The 21974-nt window shown below is 39.8% G+C and overlaps 1 protein-coding gene across 1 annotated transcript in view; it reads left to right on the forward strand.

Annotated features, from left to right (window-relative positions):
- Positions 1-21974, forward strand: part of LOC120916786 (mucin-19-like) — a 191445-nt gene that overhangs the window by 124934 nt on the left and 44537 nt on the right. The window contains exons 59-70 of the mRNA XM_040327723.1: positions 1831-1957; positions 4892-5147; positions 7244-7293; positions 8960-9060; positions 11220-11371; positions 15289-15427; positions 15564-15674; positions 15813-15992; positions 16107-16346; positions 16507-16663; positions 17615-17743; positions 20276-20426. Coding sequence (XP_040183657.1) covers positions 1831-1957; positions 4892-5147; positions 7244-7293; positions 8960-9060; positions 11220-11371; positions 15289-15427; positions 15564-15674; positions 15813-15992; positions 16107-16346; positions 16507-16663; positions 17615-17743; positions 20276-20426 — 1793 coding nt within the window. The remainder of the gene's footprint in view (positions 1-1830; positions 1958-4891; positions 5148-7243; positions 7294-8959; positions 9061-11219; positions 11372-15288; positions 15428-15563; positions 15675-15812; positions 15993-16106; positions 16347-16506; positions 16664-17614; positions 17744-20275; positions 20427-21974) is intronic.

The raw sequence follows: 21974 nt of genomic DNA on the forward strand, positions 1-21974 counted from the left end.
TGTATATATATATATATATATATATATATATATATATATATATATATGTATATGTGCATATATATATATATATATATATATATATATATATATATATATATGTGTGTGTGTAACATGTTTCTTTTTATTATATATATATATATATATATATATATATATATATATATATATATATATATATATATATATATATATATATATATATATACATATCATAAAAAGAAACATGTCGGACCTATTCTGAATTTACAGTTGTCCATGACATTGGTGAATCCTTTCTAAGGGTAGATATGAGCTCATGCAGAATCAGTGGAGTGCATGGTTTTTTATATTACTAACACAATGATGGCTAGAACTGACCGTCTGACACTTTTTTGAGTGTGCTACTTGGGTTTTCCCCACTGCTAAAAGTTAAGAACTGGAGAAAAGCAAAGTAGGAACAAATTTAAATCAAAGTTCCAAGGGCACAGTCAAGTCAGGGCTAGGAGTTGAGGCACCTGTCAATCAGGTGGGGCTGAAAGTTCATCTCTTGTAAGACAGTAGGCAAGCAGAAACAAGTGAAGACTAGGTCAAAAGGAGAAGAATAATTACCGGTAAAACCCAAGTTAGGCTCCCATAAGTTGACTAGAACATTTTGCTCAGGGACTAATGCGGTACAGAGACACATTTTAAAAAGTTGCCTACTTGACTGCTGGGTGGCATGGTAATGGAGTCCCATATATAGATTTCTGAAAATATACATGTCATGGAAGAAAAAAGTGATGTGATGTCTTCTAATAAAATATTTACTGGTATATGCATGTAATTATTCATTGCTTGGGAGTTCATCTAGTTCATCTAGTTTTTCAACAAATTTGTAATTAGGGAAAGTGCAAAGCCAAGTATATGGGACATAGTGAGGGGTTAGACAGAGACAGGCATTGAAAAAACGGATGGGTAAAGAGAGTAAAAAATAGGAATGAGGATCCACACCTTTTAATTTAAGTTAAAGTGGAGTCCTGATCCTGGGGTTTGATCAAGTAGGAGATGTATTCTTCAGGAAATATAAACTCTTGCCAATACCACCAGTGGTGGCAGAAAGTTTCCTCTGTGCCTTTAATGGTGGAAGTAAGCTTTTCCATAAGGTGTATATTTAGTATTTTGGCAAACCATTGTGCCAAGTTTTGGGGATCTTGTTGATGCCAAAGAGCAAGGATACATGTCCTGGATGTGTTGATGAGGTGGATAGTTACAGAGTTTTTGAATAATTTCCTTGGAAACTTGTAAATGGGAAGGAAGAAGGCTGGGTCAGAGATGGTACCAGCATTTTAGTATTTTATAACCTGCTTTTTGATATGTGTTATTTATAGAGAATTGTTGGGCATAGTAAATCACCTTGTAAATATGATCAGGAAAAAACACAATTCCCAGGTCTTTCCCCCATTGATAAATAAAGGAATTTTAGAATTCAATGTTGGGGTTACCAAGAGTAAGTAGAGAATAGACAGAGCATGCCTAACTTTCTCACTTTGTTCTACACAAAGAATTTTGTAGGTTGTCAAAGGGAGAGTTTTATTGTTGGGCAGTTCTGAGTTTTAGCCAGCAACAGACACATGCCTAGGACAAATGGGAATATCCTATAAAGTGGATACCAGAGACCAAATCACTGGAAAGAGTGATTCTGTTTGCAGCTTGGATCATTTATCGAAGAACAGTGAAGTTAAACTCAAAATAAAGGAAAAAGGACTTAAATGTGCAAGGTGTATAAGGGAGCAGCAAACATACTTTAAAAAAAAAAAGACACAAACACATTTCCAATAACAGTGTTAATCAGTTTTATGTTCTCTACAGAACTGCATGTTTGATTCCTGTAACTGTGCAAAGAGTGAGGAGTGCTTGTGTGCTGCATTGTCCTCCTATGTGCATGCCTGCACTATGAAAGGGATCATTCTCGTAGGATGGAGACAAAATATTTGCAGTAAGTATATCAATAGTTTTTACTAGGCAATCAGCTCCAGTCCTGTAGCATTGATTTTCTGGACCACGGAGCACAGCTGCTCTTCTCAGTGCAATTACTTTTGTATTTTTCCAGCTTTACTTTTTTTGGTAGATGCAATCATCAGTATTCACTGACACTTTGCTCAGTGTTGGGTAAATCAGTAACAATGTTTATGGTCTAAGGCACGTGAATCTAAGCAGAATTGGATCATCCTGAATGTCCTAGGGGGCCAGTTACAACCTCCATTCTCCTACAGTAAGGAGGATAGCACAACCGGTCAAAGCTAAACTCCCTTTACAGGGAAAGGTGCATTTTCAGACAGTCAGTGTCTAATTGGGCCATGCCAGTACAGACAATACAAATGAGAAGGCTTTTCTGTGTGTTTATAGCAATCATTTTCAATGTCAGTTGAAGGCATAGGAGATAAATGTGCTCCCGTGCCTAGGTCTCCATTCTGGCCCCATTCTGCCTTCATCCATTTGTGCATCAAGGAGACAAGAAATTGTTATGGAGGGCTAGTAAGAAGTTTAATATGTTTGCACCAGATAAAGCTGATCTGTTCGTAGCACAATTTTCAGAGCCTTGTAAGTCAGTGCCAACATGTTTTAAGCCTGCATATACTCACTGTATCAGAACCCCCTCCTTAGCATTTTCCTCTTTCATATTATCTTATTTATCTGGAGCCTTTTCTAGAAGCATTTACATTTTTCTGGTGGCATTAAAGCAATATTGAAGTAAATTTTCGAATAAAAGCTGACAGGCAGGATTTTTATAACAGAAGAGACCCTAGTTGTCTCTTCTATCATGAATGCCTCTTCCAGCTTGTCAGCAGTAATGTAATCTGAACTGCACATGCACAGCTCAGATAACAGATCACCACTCTGTACCTTGGTGATGTGACTCCCGTGTGCATGCGTGGGATTTATGCCATCGCAACCATACCATTCAATTGGCTGGAGAGATGCAATCAAATAGGAAGCCCAAGTGAAGATGGAAGTACCTGAGACCAGTGGCATTGGTTACCGCGCAGCGCTGGAGGGCTCTGTTTGACAGGGAAGTCTCTCATAGTGTGCTAATATGCAATGCACATTATAGCATAAACCTACAAGGGGCACATTTTAAAAAAAATGGGGGGGGGGACTCTAGTGCTGCTTTAATAGGGGTTTTCCCTAATTTTATTCCCCTAAAAACCTATAAAACTTCCTAAAATCCTTTTTGTTAACTTCATGATCCATAATAATTATTCTTTATCTGCACAATGGATTTTGACAGTCATTCAAACAAGTCAGCACTTATAACTCTTCACTAGTAAAAGCCTTAACACAGAGACCCTAAAAGTACCATACCCATAGCACTCTGGCAGTTAAACTATAATTAATGTCAAATGTTTAGCTTTAGACAGGGCGGGGAAGGATTGGAACACCTGTCAGGTTTTTATTGCTGTCTGTGTTACCTTTAAGGAAATGTATTCTCTCTATTGTCCTTTTTACTCTTATCACCAAGAGTGAAAGGGGAAATAAAATCCAAAATTTGGGATTTTCACCAGAACAGGAAATAGAGGTAAAGTCTTCCAATGGGAACCCTAGTTCTGGTGATCCTGATGACAATCAAGGATCCCCATATTTTAGAAATATTTCTTCTTACTTTCTGTTTTGTATATGGGACAGGAAGTGAAGGGAAATATCCCCAATGGGAGACAGATGGAAAAAAAAGCTCAAAACTGATAGGGGTTATAAGTAGGGTTGTCCCGATACCGATACCAGTATCGGTATCAGGACCGATACCGAGTATTAGCGGGAGTACTCGTACTCCCGCTAATACCCCCGATACTAAAATAGAATACTTCCCCTCCCCCACCCCCGCCGCCGAAACCGCCGCCGCTGCCACGTTAATCACCGCGGCGGGGAACATTACAGACAGCGTTCGTTTGAACAGCTGTTTTCCCCGCCGCACATAGACACTCTCCCTTGGACGGATCTGTCCAATCGCGAGCAAGGGGGAGTCACATAGACACTCCCCCTTGCTCGCGATTGGACAGATCCGTCCAAGGGGGAGTGTCTATGCGCAGCGGGGAAAACAGCTGTTCAAACGAACGCTGTCTGTAATGTTCCCCGCCGCGGTGATAACAGTAGGTACGGGGGACAATGGCTGCTGTACGGGGGACAATGGCTGCTGTACGGGGGACAATGGCTGCTGTACGGGGGACAATGGCTGCTGTACGGGGGACAATGGCTGCTGTACGGGGGACATGGCTGCTGTACGGGGGACAATGGCTGCTGTACGGGGGACAATGGCTGCTGTACGGGGGACAATGGCTGCTGTACGGGGGACAATGGCTGCTGTACGGGGGACATGGCTGCTGTATGGGGGACATGGCTGCTATACTGGGGACATGGCTGCTGTACTGGGGACATGGCTGCTATACTGGGGACATGGCTGCTATACTGGAGACATGGCTGCTGTACGGGGACATGGCTGCTGTACGGGGGACATGGCTGCTATACGGGGGACATGGCTGCTATACGGGGGACATGGCTGCTATACGGGGGACATGGCTGCTATACGGGGGACATGGCTGTTATACGGGGGACATGGCTGTTATACGGGGGACATGGCTGCATTTGGGGACACATTTAAAAAAAGGTATCGGTATTCGGTATCGGCGAGTACATAAAAAAAAGTATCGGTACTTGTACTCAGTCCTAAAAAAGTGGTATTGGGACAACCCTAGTTATAAGTATCTTACTTTGTCCAGTTTTGTTTTTAGTTATACTTTATATGTAAGACCTAACAAGAAGTTCCACTGTGTTAAACAAAACATCTGTTTTGGGACTCTGCTTCAGTTACTTTTTGCTCTTATGAAACATGAGTATGTGTACCTCTAAATATCCTAATTAAACTCTCTCTTTTTAGCCACATACACTACAAACTGCCCTGCCACATTGACCTACAGCTACTCAGTCAGTACCTGCCAACCCACTTGCCGTTCCCTCAGCAGCCCTGACGTTACTTGTGACATCTCATTTGTCCCTGTTGATGGTTGCATCTGCCAGAATGGAACCTACCTGGATGACAGTGGTAGATGTGTCCTCCCATCAGCCTGTCCCTGCTACTACAGGGGAACTGAAGTGCCACCAGGAGAAGTGGTTAATGATAATGGTGGTATTTGGTGAGTAAATTAATTTTGTGCTAAAACTTCTGAGGTGTGGCAAATCATAGAATGCTGCCTTCGAGAAAAGGTGTTAAATATGTACAAACACTATGCAAAACAAGAAGAAAATATTTATGTTACCGTAAAACCTAAACATAAGCTGTCTATGCAGCTGTGCTTATTAGAACACTATGCAAACCATAGCAAACAATGCAATGCTCTTTAGAAGAATGTCTGTACAAATATGGTACTTGACAGAGTCATCTAAAGCAGGTGTCTCCAAACTTTTGAGTACAAGGGCCTCATTGTATAATTTACAAATTTTTGGGGGGCCAACAAAAAAAATCATTAATCATCTTTCATTGACTTTATTCATTCAAGCTTATGTCCTCAATTGTAAAGCGCTGTGTAAACTGTTGGTGCTATATAAATCCCGTCTAATAATAATAATCATCCCCCTTCGTATGAATTCACATTAATTTCTTCCTTACATCCATCTGAGTTCCCCTTACATGAAAGTCCCAATCATGATCCTCCCTTGCATAAGAGTCCTCATCAAATTCCCTTATTGATCTAAAGGATGAAGACTGAAATATTAAAATGCATGCATACCTGCTGATTTTTTTCAGCCAATGGTTATCAGTCAAAAGGGTCCAGGTGCAGAATGACCATTCGGGCACTCGGGCACCACCTGGGGGCCCCATGCCACTAGGGGGCCCCATCAGGGTTGCCAGCTTCCGTAAAACCAGGGACAGTATGTAAAAATTGACGCTGGACCTCTTCCTCTACCCGTAATTTAGAGCGGACGTATTTTATACATGCCGTACCTGCCTGAAACCACTACATTATTGTGAGAGCATTCTAAAGACGATCAGTCCATCCATCTGATGGACCGTTGTCATAGGTTAACCGATGAAGCTGACTGATGGTTCGTCATGCCTACACACCATCGGTTAAAAAAACGATCGTGTCAGAATGCGGTGACGTAAAACACAACAACGTGCTGAAAAAAACGAAGTTCAATGCTTCCAAGCATGCGTCAACTTGATTCTGAGCATGCGTGGATTTGTAACCGATGGTTGTGCCTACTAACGATCGTTTTTTTCCCATCGGTTAGGAATCCATCGGTTAAATTTAAAGCAAATTGGCTTTTTTTTAACCTATGGTTAAACAACCTATGAGGGCCTACACACAATCGGTTTGGACCGATGAAAACGGTCCATCAGACCGTTGTCCTCTGGTTAACCTATCGTGTGTACGAGGCCTAACATTCCTTACCTATTAAAAATTAACATACTGCACTTAGAGGGCGCCGTTCTTCTTTCCTTTCTCTAATATACTGAGCTACCACATCTTCCCACTCCTCTTCATTGAGGGTAGGAATATCCGTTTTCCATTTCTGAAACAATAGAGAAGTCTCAGCCACCGATAAATCATAGAAAAAATCTCCCATGGAGAAGATAAGCCTAATGCTTATTCCGACAACAAAACCGTGGATTTTTTTTCAGACGGAATGTTGGCCCAAACTTGTGTTGCATACACACGGTCACATAAATGTCTGAAATTCCAAACATCAAGAATGCAGTGACGTACAGCACTACAACGAGCCAAGAAAAATTAAGTTCAATTATTCTGAGCATTATTGTGCGTCAGAATTGCATACAGACGATCGGAATTTCCGACAAGAACTTTTGTTGTCGGAAAATTTTAGAACCAGCTCTCAAATTTCTGTTGTCGGGATTGTCTGAACATGTAGGTAAATTTAGATAGAAAAAGCATTTTAATTAAGCATTTTGATTAAATTTACCATTCCTATCAGAGAAAGGGGGAGAGCAGACCAAACCTTACATTTAGACTTAAGTTGAGTATCGAGAAGAGTGATGTTAAGGCCAAGGAAGGACTGAAGATCATGGGAGACATGAATGTCTAGGTATTTAAATCGCTGAATCCATTGAGGGGAGATAATATTGACTGCCTAGGGTGCATGGCTGTCTAAGGGGAAGAGGGTAGATTTGGACCAATTTATTTTTAATACCAGAGTACAGGAAATAGCTTATTTTTTAGAGGAGGGTTTCTAGACTGTCAAACTCACATACTTCTTATTCATGTTATAGCACCTGCTCTTCAGGAAAACTAGACTGCATTGGAGTTACTCAAGTACCAGGTATCTTCACAATCCTCTTTTGTACACACTTTTAAGTTTTATATATGATTCAGTGGGATTATATGTTTTAGGTAATGATGATTCCTTACCAATGAACCATTATGAAATACATCACAGCTAGTTGGGCACACAATTTCTAAAAGACTCTAGTGTATGGATCATAGTGCTAAATTGGATCAACTTAAATTATTACTAGATATGGCAAATAATAGAGAATCGCTATGACATTGCAATAATAGGGGAAAGATAAATAATGTTGGGAAATAGAACTGACTGGCAACAGATGTAGTCTTGAGATGCCCTGTAATTGCCAGGGCAGTTCAAGAGACCTCACCCCTGTAAAGCTGCCCAGGCATAAGAAATAAAATAATATTTTGGTGAATCACAGGCATCTGCAAAAAAAAATATTGGTTTTAAGTTTACTGTGCCTTTACACAAATATGGGATGCATCAAATCTTTTAATAAGGAACCAAATATACAAAGTCAATGAACCAGTTGGTATTGAACCGCCAATACATTCTATATTTTTTTTTTTAATATAGACAACTTCAACTATGAACAAACAAGCTTAAAGTTTTACTAAACCCAGGACCCTGAAATCACTATATCTGGTCTCCCACAGTACACAGAACATGGAAATACAATAGTTTTAGTTAATATAAACTGCTAAATACCTCTTCTCATCAGCAGTTAGAGCAGTCTTGGGACTTCTACCAGTGTCCATCAGAGCACTGGTTGAAGCTTGTAGGAGGATTTTTTATTCTGAGTTTTCATGCAGGGTCAGGCTGCATAACCCCTGATCCTCTGGATGGTGCTGATTGACCCTGTGCTGATCACATGCACTCTCCCAAGAAAAAAAAGCTCTCTAGCAATACACACCAAACTGAGCATGTGCAGCTTGTTCCCAAGGTTCTGTTCTGTCAGAAGATGGTTTCGGGACTGTGGCAGAAGGGGAGGATCCGAGAATACAGGATCAAATTGCAGAAGATTAATCCCTTAGGTTCCACAGTGATTATAACAAGCATGCTTTACTGCATATACAGACTGATTTTTACTGTTGTGGGTTTAGAAACACATTAAACATGCCCTAGATCAGTGGTTCTCAACCTTCTAGTGCCGTGACCCCTTGATAAAATTTCCCAAGTTGTGGGGACCCCTAACGGTAAAATTATTTTCATAGCGTGGGTTGAAAGCACCCAAGGCAAGACAAGTAATCTGCTCCCCTAACCCGTGGACATTTAGCGCTCCCTGAGTGCTTTACACTCGTACAGTATTAAAAACCCTTATGGTACATTTTAGGATGTACCTCTCTTTCTTTGTTCAACTTTCTTTCCCTTTCATCTCTCTCTATCCTAATTCCTTGTTTTTCCCCCCATCCTTCCCTCTAACTGTCTTTCTTGCTCTCTCTTTTTTTCCTTTCGCTCCCTTTTTCTTTGTTCCTCCCCCTCTTATCATCTCCCTTCCTGGGAGAACAGTGCAGGCTTCAGGAACAGCCCAGGATTTGGTGACCCCTGGCAAATCATCATCATCCCGACTCCCAGGTTGAGAACCACTGCCCTACATGATTCCTATATATAAGTTTGTATTTTTTCAATGACAGAATCTTTTGGCTCTAAAATCTTGTAACTAATATTGATCTTTATTTGGATCTTGTTCTGTTTTTAGTCTGTGCTGCCCCCATGGTATATTTTGACTGCACAAATAAGACTGCAGGAACTAAAGGAGCTGAGTGTCAGAAGAGCTGTCAAACCTATGACATGCAGTGTGTAAGTTACAACAACATTAGTAAACACATAGCTATACATATATATATGTGTTTTGAAGTGGGTCAGTATACCAGCCAGTCAGCTACTATATTCAGAAGGAGGTTAGCAATTGCAGCCTTCTAGTTTCCTTTCAGAAGGAGTAATCAGAATTTTATTGATCCTAATTTGCACTCAACATGATAGTTTAATTCTGTTTTACTTGTTATGGAATTCAGGAATTTTTTCCTTTAATCTAAAAAATTAAAACCACAGTAAATTGTAGACCCTCTCTTCTGCTTGTAAAAGCTGACACCAAACCAGTTCCAGTGTGGCACTACTAACATTTGATATACCCCAAAAACTTAACAAGTGTACATGTAGTCAAAGGGTCAACTACCATTGTAGCTCCAGCTACTAAGCTAACCTCTAGGCAGATGCAAAAATAAATCATTAATTATATTTTTAAATGCAAATAATGTAACTGCTAAAATTTTCCTCAATGTCATTCTCATGTAATCCATTGTAATGCTGCACTAAGAGATATATTACTCTGAGCCAACTGGACTTTGCTGCATGCTAAACAGCAACATGGTGACATAAGAGAAGCCAGCCAGCAGCTGAGAGGCCAATTTTCTCCTCTCAGCTGCTGGTTGTGGGGGCACTCGATAGGAGGGAGGGGCCAGGAGCAACAAAGAGGGACCCGAGAAGAGGAGGATCTGGGCTGCTCTGTGCACATCCAACTGAAACAGAGGAGGTAAGTATAACATGTTTTTTATTCAAAGAAACAAATAAAAAAACAAAACTTTACAATTACTTTAAGTAACATGTTACATGTTACACCCATATTTAGGGTGTAACATGTTACTAAAGCATATCCCCTCCATCACCCAATGTCACAATTAAACAAGGAGGTACATACAGACAACTGTAATGAGAGTCTGCAGAAGCCTGGCATCAAGGTGATCCTGATCACACGTGCGCTGCTCTGCAGGCTCCTAAGAAGAAAAAAAATGCACATTTTTTCCCTGAAAAAAAATTGCATTTTTTTTTTTTTAAAGGTAAACTTATCCTTTAAATGTTATATAGGGAGGTAAAAAGAGGGGTACAGATACTGGGCCAACAAAGAGAGTAATTAGACATTTCCAGAGAAGGTCAGGGCATGCAGGGGGCTTTGCTAGGGAATTGACTCTTGTAGGAGTAGTCACATTTTCTAGCAAGTTTGGAGGCACAATGCAAGTAAATAGAAATATAAGTTTATGAAAGAAAAGACACTGCAAATAAAATACTTGCTGTACTTTTACCTGCAGTTTTCAGGTTTTGCAAGTTGTTGAAATGGTCTTTTTAAGTTGTATTGCTTGACTGCAGCAAAGAAAAGCGAGGTTATCAACCTGGCTGTGCTATATAGTAGGGTTGTGTAAAAACTCAGGACTGGCTGTGTAAAATGACAAATACCATTGCCAGTTAAAACAGATTGCATACATGTATCTTATTTGTGCATTTAGTTTGTCTAGGGTTTGGCTAAGTTTTAACTTGAATGATGCTTGCGAGCGAAACCAGCAGCCTAAACAATAAGAATTACCTATTGTCATATCAGCGCTGTAAGAGTGCAATCCTGATATCTCTGCAATGTGCTGAAGAGCCCTTTTAACAGTGATCAGTTTAACTAACAGCTTTGTGAGATCCCTTGACATTACAATGAATCTTGGTAGAGAAAAATATGTTCTTTTAGCAATACAGAATATAATATGTAATTAGAGAATATAACTACATTCAGGACAGGATATTGTGTGCCCATGAATGCCTTACCAAAAATGAACAGAAAAGCTGACACCATTTGTATATTTGAGTGTGTATGTGGGGCATCCTATGTATGTGGACTGCTTTCCAATCCCTTTACAGCCCTGCACCCATCATGTCATGGCAGGTAAGCAAAAAGATTCACATATCCTCAATACATTATGTCAGCTGATACCAAAAGTAACCTTCATTACAGAACTGCCAGTTTGAAAGTAAAAACAAAAAAAACTTTTGATTTAGAAGTTCCATAGTGCAGATAGATACTTGCAAAGACTTCTCTTTACTTATCCAAAAAGGGTGGTAAATGGCCACTTTTTGGTTGAGCTGTGTGATTAATCTTTCAATTGGGATATCCTAAATATGTTTTATTATGTCTCTTATAGTACAGCACTCAGTGTATCTCTGGATGCGTTTGCCCCGACGGACTTATAGCTGATGGTCAAGCTGGTTGTGTTCAAGAACAGCAGTGTCCATGTATCCACAACAATGAAGCATTCCCTCCTGGCGCTAAAATTAAAGTGCAGTGCAATACATGGTAACCAGTTAAAATTTGTTTCTACTAAAATATATAGGGACTTATTTATAAAGAAGATGAAAACAGAAGTGTTATGCCTCGTACACATGATCGGTTTTCCAGACGGTCAAATGTCTGCCGGGAAAACCGATAACCTGCGTACACACGGCCGGTTTTCCCGACAGGAAAACTGCCATAACAGCTTTGGTTGGAAAAAACAGCTATGTGTATGCTCCACTGCAGTGTTTCCCATAGGAAAACTGCAGAGCAAAAAAACACTGACAATCGCGGCAGGAAAAAAGAGAACAAGTTCTCATTTTTTTGCTCGCAGTTTTCCTGTCGGGAGCATACACACGGCAGGTTTTCCCGACCAAGAGCATACATGGCCGTTTTCCCACCAGGAAAAACAATTGTGTGTGCAAGGCATTACTCAGGACAAAGTAAAAATATGTATAGGATTGGCGGTTGAGAGAAGTATCAAGGTTTTTCACATGCCCTATATTTTGTAAAGCTATAATGATAAAAAAACATGAAAACGAATGAGCATAAAGTTAAGAGAATAAGCCTAGTATACTTTTTGCCGACACTCTCAGTGAATTTCATTGTAAGCATTTTTAACAAGTCTGCAGCAAAACTATCTGCATTACTTCTTTAGGACATGCGGTTGTGGCTGCACTCATTTGGTGGAATTTCAGTAAATCACCATCAATACTTTTCTGCCACTATCCCCTGTGCCAGATTCAAAAATCCCTGCTACAAATTGTGGTAACTTTACTGAAATGTGCAGAAGATTCAGGTAGTAAATAATATTCCTAAACGCAGTTTACCTTTTACATGTTTTTGCCGGTAAAAACTGCATTTATTATTTAATTCTCATGTGCTTGCATAGCATTACGATTAGCAGATCACAAGAGCAAAGTCAGGTTCCTGTAGACACTTGCTACAGCTTTCTGCCCATATCTCTGTATGGTCATTCTGTTTGAAAGCTGTAGAAAGTGTCAATGAATGACAAGAGCGCTCACCAGCACCCTCTCAATTCATTGAGAACTACAAGCCATCTGCCGCAATGGCTGATGGTGCTTGTAAGTCATTCATTCACAGATTACCATGAATGAATGACATGGCTGTGTGGGCACCACTCTGTTTTTTCAATTTGGCAGCAGAGAGTATTTCCCTGCCCACTGTCATAGAGGGGGGGGTGTATAATGGTTGCAGGGTGAGGTTGATGAATATATTACAATTTACACCCTAAATTCTGGTGCAACATGTAACATGTTCAGAAAGATGAAGTTATCCTTTAAAGCATAAGTTCACCTTTTGTAAAATGTTACACCCATATTCAGGGTGTAACATGTTACAAATCCAAGGCTCCCACACCTTCCTGACTCCCCGATGTCACAGGCAGCAGGGGATATTCTCCCATGCTCTCTGTTAGAATCTGTAAAGAACATAGCCATGGCATGCCCGCCCAGAGTTCTGTGAATTTAGGACAACAAGGTCCGGCACCCTTGAACTACCACAGCACAGTTGAGCCCTGCATAGCACCCACAATCTGCTGATCATGGGTGCAATGCTTTCCAGGCTCCCAATAAAAAAATACAAATAAATGCACATTTTTATTACCTGCAAAACATGTGTATTTATTTAAAAAATGAGAACTTATCCTTTAAGAATGGAAAAAATCAAGAGATAGTGTTGCGCTCCAATAGCATAGAATGGTGTAATTGGTAAAATGTATAAATAACCAAAATAGTATAATTGATAAATGAATATGCAAATATGCAAATAGACTGACTGAAAGATAAAAATTGCTATAAATGCTAAGATAAGGTGCATCCAAAGGTGTACTGAATGAATGTGCAAACAGTGCAGATAAGGTGACTCGGGTGCATAAATAAAATCACAACGTAGAGATAATAGTATATGCAGTCGCAGAGGAAATCGCAGGATGGTGTTATGCTCCAATCAAAATAAATGACTGGACATGTGATGGATGAATAAAACAGTGAACTGAATAAGAGTGCAAATACATACAAATAGGTGACTGTATAATGTAAGTAAAATCACATCATATGAATGGTGGATGGAACCGCAAGATTGTCTAATTGTTACAAAGTGTAAATGGTGCAACTGCGACTCAGTCCAAGAGGTGGAGAAATTGCAAGGTGCAAGTAGAGTGCTGGGTGCAGAAATAGAATCACAGCATAAAGATAATATATGCAGTCGCAGAGGAAATCACAGGATGGTGTTATGCTCCCATCAACATGAATGACTGAACATAACTGATATACACCAATGATGGATGATGCAACTGCGACTCAGTCCGAGAGGTGATGCAATTTAATCAAAGTGTCTCACTGTGGGTAGTGGTTGGCCCATACGGTAGTTGCTGCACCTTTACTCTCTGCACACATATAGGTAGATTCAAAAGGCTTATATTTAGGACGACCTAGCCTAGCCTGTTTAGGCTACACCGCCGTAAATTAACTAGGCTAGTAGTGATTTTCAAACCACTTACCTGCTAATCTACGGCGGCGTAGCCTCAAACGAGTGGGCGTAAGGGCGCCTAATTCAAATGACTTGGAGGGGGGCGTGTTATATGGTAATGAGGCTTGACCTCACGTTTTTTGAAGTTTTTTGACACTGCGCATGTGCCGGGCGACTACATTTCCCAGTGTGCATTGCAGCTAAGTTCGCCGTACGGGCCTATTGATTTTGACGTGGACGTAAACGAAGTAACTCCCGATTCGCGGACGACTTACGCAAACGACGTAAATAATTCGAACCTCGCGGCGGGAAAGGCGGCCATACTTTAACATTGTTATTCCACCTCATAGGTGGAATAACTTTAGGCCGCCTAAGGCCTTACGGAAATGACGTTAATCGACTGCGGCGGGCTCGCATAATCTACACCGGCCGCAATGGAAGCGCCACCTAGCGGCCATCCAAAAAATTGCAAGCTCAGATAGAACGGCGCAAGCCGGCCTATCTTAGCTTTGTTTAAGCGTATCTCAGTTTGAGCATACGCTTAAACAAGTGCCGGCGTAGATTCAGAGTTAGGTCGGCTTATCTACTGATAAGCCGGCCTAACTCTTTGTGAATCTACCTAACAGTTTCTACTGTAGCGCAGGAATAACTACTTTACCTATCCTTTAAGAATGCTGTCAGATTTACAGCTTTCAATTTCCTTACAACCAGTGACTACAATGGGTGCAACCTATAGGAGGCTGAGACGCTAGTGTCCCATCAGGTCCTCAATCCTCTTGTAATTGACAGCAAGAAGTGGGTAGATTCTACAGCCAAAAGCAAGCTGCTAGATAAGATCTGCCCACTACCTGCTGTCAATCACAGGGGGAGCGCTACTGTATATATGGGAAGCTAATGTCTGTGAATCTCCATCAATATACGCCCACCCAGAAACAGAACTCCCCGCTCCTGTGCAGGAAGCACAGCTGCACTGAGTGCAGAGTGTCTGTATGGACACTCCAGTATCAGTGCACTTCCTTTACAACAGGTACTTGAATCTGTCACCCAAGCCGACATTTGCTGTGTGAAGGCACGATGGAATACTAAAGAGTGTCCTAAACACTCTTTATGAATTCTCCACAGTATCTTTATCACGTGTTATATGAACACTAATGAATTAAGAAGATTTTTCCTGGATTTTTCTGCACAATAATTATGGATCGAGCCACTCTTTATTAAATTTGCTGTATGAGTATTATATAAGCACTGTGTACTTTGAATTATTTTGATATTTACAGGATATTATTTTAATTACTTATTGTAGCATGTCACATGTTTTTTACTGTAATTTCGATGAGTTATGATTCATTGCAGCCTTATTTAGATGGTGTACAGAAAATAACATAGCAAGCAAAACTAAACTAAGAATTCTGTGTTCATTTATCTTTATCATATTTTCTTCTTAATTTTAGTACTTGTGTGAACAGAAACTGGGAGTGTACCGGTGAGCTATGCATGGGAACCTGTACAGTATATGGTGATGGTAACTACATCACATATGACACCAAGAGATACAGTTTTAGTGGGGACTGTGAATATACCCTTGTTCAGGTAAATATTCATATTTCTATCTTATTTTTATTGTTTTCATAGACTTATCCACCTATTTTCATGAACTCTTTAGATTGTAACTAATACTTCTTATATGGATGTGCTAACTTATCTCTATTTGCCCTTTTGATGTCAGGATTATTGCAGTAGCGATGCATCCAATGGATCTTTCCGTGTTATCACTGAGAACATTCCATGTGGATCTACAGGCACAACCTGCTCCAAGTCCATAAAAGTTTTCCTTGGTGTAAGTGTTATTCTCAAAATACAAACTAAAAAAAATAATTAAAAAAATAAAAATTTCACAAAACTTTTTGTTTTCTTTGAAAATAAGGTTTGTAGGGTTTCACTGTCAATAACTATAGAGTATGCCCTTTTTACCTAGAATTACGAGCTTATACTGAGCGATGGGAAATTTGAAGTGGTCCAACTTAATTCTGGAGAATATGTACCATACAAAGTGCACCAGATGGGTATCTACATGGTGATTGAAGCTCTCAATGGATTGGTTTTGGAGTGGGATATGAAGACCACTGTGTTTATCAAGCTGGATCCAAGCTTCCAGGTAAGCTTTTGTAATTTTGAAAAGGTTTAACAAGCCTTGCAATGCCTTTTAATAGAGATCTCTGAATTTATGCGTATACTAGTGTTTTTAAAGATTTTCTTTTCCTTTGTTTAGGGCAGAGTGTGTGGATTGTGTGGCAACTATGATGGAAATGCCAATAACGACTTTACCACCAGAAGTCTGTCTGTAGTAGGAGATGTGGTAGAATTTGGCAACAGCTGGAAGCTCTCACCAAGCTGCCCAGATGCTATGAGCCCCAAGGATCCCTGCTCACTAAACCCTTACAGAAAATCCTGGGCACAGAGACAATGTAGCATCATCACCAGTCAAGTGTTCTCAGATTGCCATCCTCTGGTATGATCCTATGTATACAATCAATATAAGTGCATTATTGTTGCGTGTTCAAAACAAAGCACTTCAACAGCTACAATAGTTCATATTAAGATAATGCTAGGATCAGGATGGTGTGGAAATGTATATTGAAACTCACCATTACATTGACTTTTACTTTCAGGTTGATCCACTGAAATACTATGATGCTTGCGTCACAGATGCCTGTGCTTGTGACACTGGTGGGGATTGTGAGTGTTTCTGTACCGCTGTGGCTTCATATGCTCAAGCTTGCAGTGAGGCGGGAACCTGTATCAGCTGGAGAAATCCTGACTTGTGTCGTAAGTAATTTATTCAGCCTATGTTGAAAAGAATTAAACACAATTATTTTTTTAATTACATCAATTTATTCCATTGCAAAACTAAACATGTGTATAACCACAGAGAGATACATAAAGTAGGATTCACTAAAAAAAAAAAAAAAAAAAAAAAACATATTATGCACTGCCTGAATCTGTAATTTTCTGTATTATTGATAACATTTGCATGGAACGTGCATGGCTTCCAAATGTTCCTCATTTGTGGGGACTGTTCATCTTTTGGTACCAAATCCCTCTATTGTGCTAATGTACTATTCAAAAGTCTTGTTCTACACTAAACCTTATATCCATCCTCTAAATGTCTGAATTTGTTCTGAATTGATATACCCCTTAGATTTACAGCGACTGCTCTTCCAAGTGCACTTACAGTGCAATTTCAAGTGCACTTTGCACTTGTAGTGCAAAGTGGATTTCCCTTTTGTTTATAACTCCCAGTGTGCCTTGTAGTGCAGGTTTATTCTGGAGGTGCATTGGGGTTCTATTCAAAATGAATAGTGATGCAGTGCTTCATCACATGCCAATGGGTCCTTATATTCACTATATTATTATTTAACTCCCCTCGTATACAGTAGGTGTGTGCACCCTAAAGCTCAAAAACACATGTGTGTGTATATGTCTACATATATATGGCCCTGGCACATTGATCTACCTGTAGGCACAGTTCTTATGGCAGAGTTGGTAAGAGGAAGATCTTTCCTATCCTCCAACAGGCAAACAAAGCGATAATGCTATGGGTTGATTAGGGTGTGCCCAGGCACATCCGGCACACGCTGTGCGCACGCCTATGCCCCTACGTATATACTAATCATTGTAAAGGTAGTTGAAAAGTTAGACATGAGAATTACACATTTTGGGAGAAATTATATATTTAGCTCCAGTTTTAATATATTTCTTTGCTCCATCTGAATACAGCACTGTTTTGCGATTTCTACAACCCAGAAGGGGAGTGTGAATGGCACTACAAACCATGTGGATCACAATGCATGAAGACATGCAGGAACCCTGATGGAACTTGTTACCGGAATCTGCAAGGTTTGGAAGGTAAGAAAAGAAGCCACTAATAATTGTCACAAAATTATTTTGTTTCAATTTTTGTTGTTGTTAAGCAATTTTTATTAATAAGCATTAAGGTTTCTTAAAGAGACTCTGTCACAAAAAAAAACAAAACATATTAATAAGTATGTAGTTCAGACACTTAGAAGTCTATTTATAATAACTCTGGTGGATGAATGTTGCAAGCCTTTGCCCACGTTTCGCTGTGTTTTATCAAGTAACTTTATTTCCTACGGTTCTCAACTCCATCTAGTGGCCATAATGCAGTATTTTTCTGCATTATGGCCGCATTATACCACATTATAGCCACTAGTTTGAGCTGGTGATCATAGGAAAAAAAAATCTAATAGACAAAATATGGGGACATTTGTCCAGTGAATTTTATTTATTTTATAAATAGACCCCCATAGAGTTACCTACACATACAGCATCTTCAGCATCTTTCTGTACCTCCTGCCTCCTAGCAAATCACATGCCATTATGACAAGAAAAGCTTTTTCTGATCATGCTAAAGTTTGCCTACTTTTTTAGTCCTCTGTTAATAATGATAGGCCAGCAGGAATATGAGGAATAAGTGGGACCTGACCATCTACAACAATATCTGGAAGTATTGGAGTTGTGCCTGTCAGAGCTGCCTGGTACATAATGCTAAAAGTGTCTTCTTGCTAAAAAGATTATAAATGATAAAGAAGAGTATTTCCACTTGATCTCAGGTGTGTTCAGATCCTAGTGCAAATACACCTGAGCGAGCCCACAAGGAAACTGTCACTGAGCCAATCCCCTAATCATAGTAGGCTGGGGCTTGTCACATGCATACATGTGGCTGCAAGGTGGGGAGTATCCCGGCTGCCTATGATTGGCTCAGTACAGTGAAAACAGACTAAGATATGTACACTCCAAAACTCACCTCTACTGATAATGAGAAGTAATGGAAGATATCATTTGAAATATAAATATTTAATGGCCCCTTGTGGGCTAAAAAAATGGTAGAAGAGCCAATTAGATGCCAAAAAACCAAGGACAATTAAAGTAAAGTATAGTTTAGAATAGATCTTATTTGGACTATTACTAACTCTAAGGCCCCGTACACACGACCGAACATGGACCAGTTTCATCGGACATGTTCGGTCGTGTGTACGGCCTATCAGACCGGTTTCCTGGCCTAGCGGACAGATTTCCAGTGGACAAAAGTTTCTTAGCGTGCTTAGAAACTTGTCCGCTGGAAACCTGTGCGTCGGACATGTCCGCTGGTTAGTACGTCTAACCAGCAGACCAAAATCCTGCGCATGCGTCAAATTGATTCGACGCATTCGTGGAAGCATTGAACTTCCGTGTTTGAGAACGTCGGTGTCTTCTACGTCACAGCGTTCTCTGTCCGTGGGGATTTTGGTCTGATGGTGTGTACACACATCAGACCAAAAGCTCCCAGGAGACATGTCCGATAAAAACGGTCCACGGACCGTTTTCATCGGACATGTCTCCTCGTGTGTACAAGGCCTAACATGTCATACAAGAATTGAGGTTCAACTGCAGACAAACTTCTGTTTTATTTTACACTGTTGCAGTGTGTTCACATGACTTGTATGACTTGTATAAGGTAGTTCCTGTATCCTGCTGTAATGGCCCTTATGTGTCCCCGTATGGCAATGTGTCTATGTAGTTGGCGTTTCCCCTCCTTGAGGCACCACAAGGAGGGGAAATGCCAACTACGCAGACACATTGCCATACGGGCCATTACATCGGTATACAGGAACTACCTTGGAGCCATCCACTGATTTGGGGGTTGCCTTATTGAAGGTCCCGATAGCTCCACATCCTGACTGCTGAGCTCAGATTGCCCCATACGGGATCATTGGAATTTGGACACCGTTGCCCATGGGTTATCCCCAGGACCTGAATCTACCAGTTTCAAGTTCAAGTTGGGGATTAATCCAATGCTTCTTGGTATCCCCATCTCTACAATTTGTTTCTATTAGTTTTCTAATATGGAACAATTTGCATTGAGAAAAAAATAATTTTGACCGCACTCACCCCTGCTTGTTACCCCTAATGAGGGTTGTATACTGGAAACGTGTTCTATTGTTTTTGTTATATGTTCTGTTGATCCCTGTATTGTTACACACATAAACAACATGAACAACAATCATCTTGGTTCATGTTTTTAAACTTTTGTAAGTATGTCTGTTGACATTTTCTATTAAAATAAACATTGTTTCTACATATATCCTAGTGTCTGGCTTCTAAAGTCCCATTTTAGGGGGAACTACTGTTTGTTCCATAACATAGCTTGGGTCATTGCATTACACTGTAATGTGTTTCCATTGGTAAGGTGCATCGGGGTGCAATTCTGCATGAATGACACCATATTGCACAAATGCAGATAACATGTTTTTCTGTGTATTACCCCAACACAAAAAATGCCCTTCATTTTAGGTACAGTGAGATGTATTGAGCTCTGTAAATAAAATGCTCAGTATTGACAGAATTTGAACTGACTGTAATTGCGATGTGTTCCAACAGGTTGCTATCCCAACTGCCCGGAGGACAAACCATACTATGATGAAGAGACAAAGCAGTGCGTCTCTGAATGTAATGTGTGTTATGATGAATATGGCCACAGATACCCCTTAGGATACGAAGTGCCAAGTGACAACGACACTTGTTCATTCTGGTAAGACCCTTCTCTAAAATTGACACTGTCCACATCAGAATCTGTGAAATTCAGTACAGCAAATTGTGTGTCAGATTCTACTAGACAGAACATTATCAGAAGATACAATTTAGACATTCCCACTCAAAGATTGAATGATAACCGTAAGCTTTAAATTTAGGTAAGTTTTCATTAAAAAAAGTAAAAATACTAATTTACTTAAATACATATTTCAGCTTTTTCAGTTTCTTTTTTTTTATTCCCACCATTTACCATGCACATTAGGGAGTGTAAGGCTGGTGATACATTATACAATTTTCTTGTACATTTTTCCTTTAGATTTACCAAAACCATACAATATAAGGTCAAACCTAAACACTTTCAATTTGTATGCAGTCAGGCAGGCCCTTGCACTACATTGTTGAAGGTAAATCTAAAGGAAATTGAATAAGAAAATTCTATAATGTATGGTCAGCCCTAGTGTGCCAATAAACATCCACTCTATTCAGAAATTTTATTAACAAAAGGTTCTTCCTCAGAGCATGAACCTGCAAATATGTCAGCCAATGCTGTACTCATTTGAAGATAATTTGTTTATGGGTCTTGGAAATATATGACTTTGAGTCTTAAAGACACAAAAAGTTTCAGAAATGTAACATTTTTGTTTGGCCTTCTTAAGTTAAGCATAGCCATGTAATGATGATTTTTTTTTTTTAAAGCACAGCTCTTGCCATGACTGCTTTTAAAGCGTTGGATTGAGTGAATAAGTATTCAAACTGCCATCTGTGTCTCCAATATTTCTCCTTACTGCCTTTTCTGATGACACCCTTTGTGCCAGTGTGTGACACAATGAAATTGGGATCAGTTAGTAAATCTTCCCAAGAGCAATACAGTCAATATTAAACACCTGGCAAGGGTTATATTTATTTCAAACCCCAACAAAACTTTAAAATGGTTTGTGGGAACAGAAGTAGGCTTAACTGTGGTCCTCATGCATCAAACTGTTAAATTAACAATTTATAATGTGAGTTGTGATACCGGCGCAAAAAACCAATGTAATTAAATAAATACTAATATAAAATATTAATAGTACGTCTGCTGCAGTTGTAGTTTACTGTAGTTTATGTGAGCACATCACTATATATATTATTTTTTGGAGTTTGTTTATGATTGTTGTGTGTAGTTTAGTCACATTTATTGTCTGAAGTCAGCGCAGTAGTACATGTTACATGTACGAACACTTATAAATTAACAATTTGACTCTTTTGCTTTTGTATGACCATTCCAAAACATATTATGGCTTAAAAAAAAAAAATCTTACCCTTAATAATATTATTTGAGTGTTCCCATTTTTGCTCTTTTGCAGTCATACTAAAGCTTTGTGTTTTTTTAAAAATACCAAACATGTAATACTTACCTCCACTGTGCAGTTCGTTTTGCACACAGTGGCCCCGATCTTCCTCTTCTGGGGTCCCACAGCGGCTCTCGTGGCTCTTCCCTGCAATAGCTAACCCCCTCTGGGAAGCTCTCTCCCAAAGGGGTTATCTTGCGGGCGCGCTCCTGTGTCAT

The sequence above is a fragment of the Rana temporaria genome, chromosome 11, assembly GCF_905171775.1.
Source record: "Rana temporaria chromosome 11, aRanTem1.1, whole genome shotgun sequence".
Classification (NCBI taxonomy): Eukaryota; Metazoa; Chordata; class Amphibia; order Anura; family Ranidae; genus Rana; species Rana temporaria.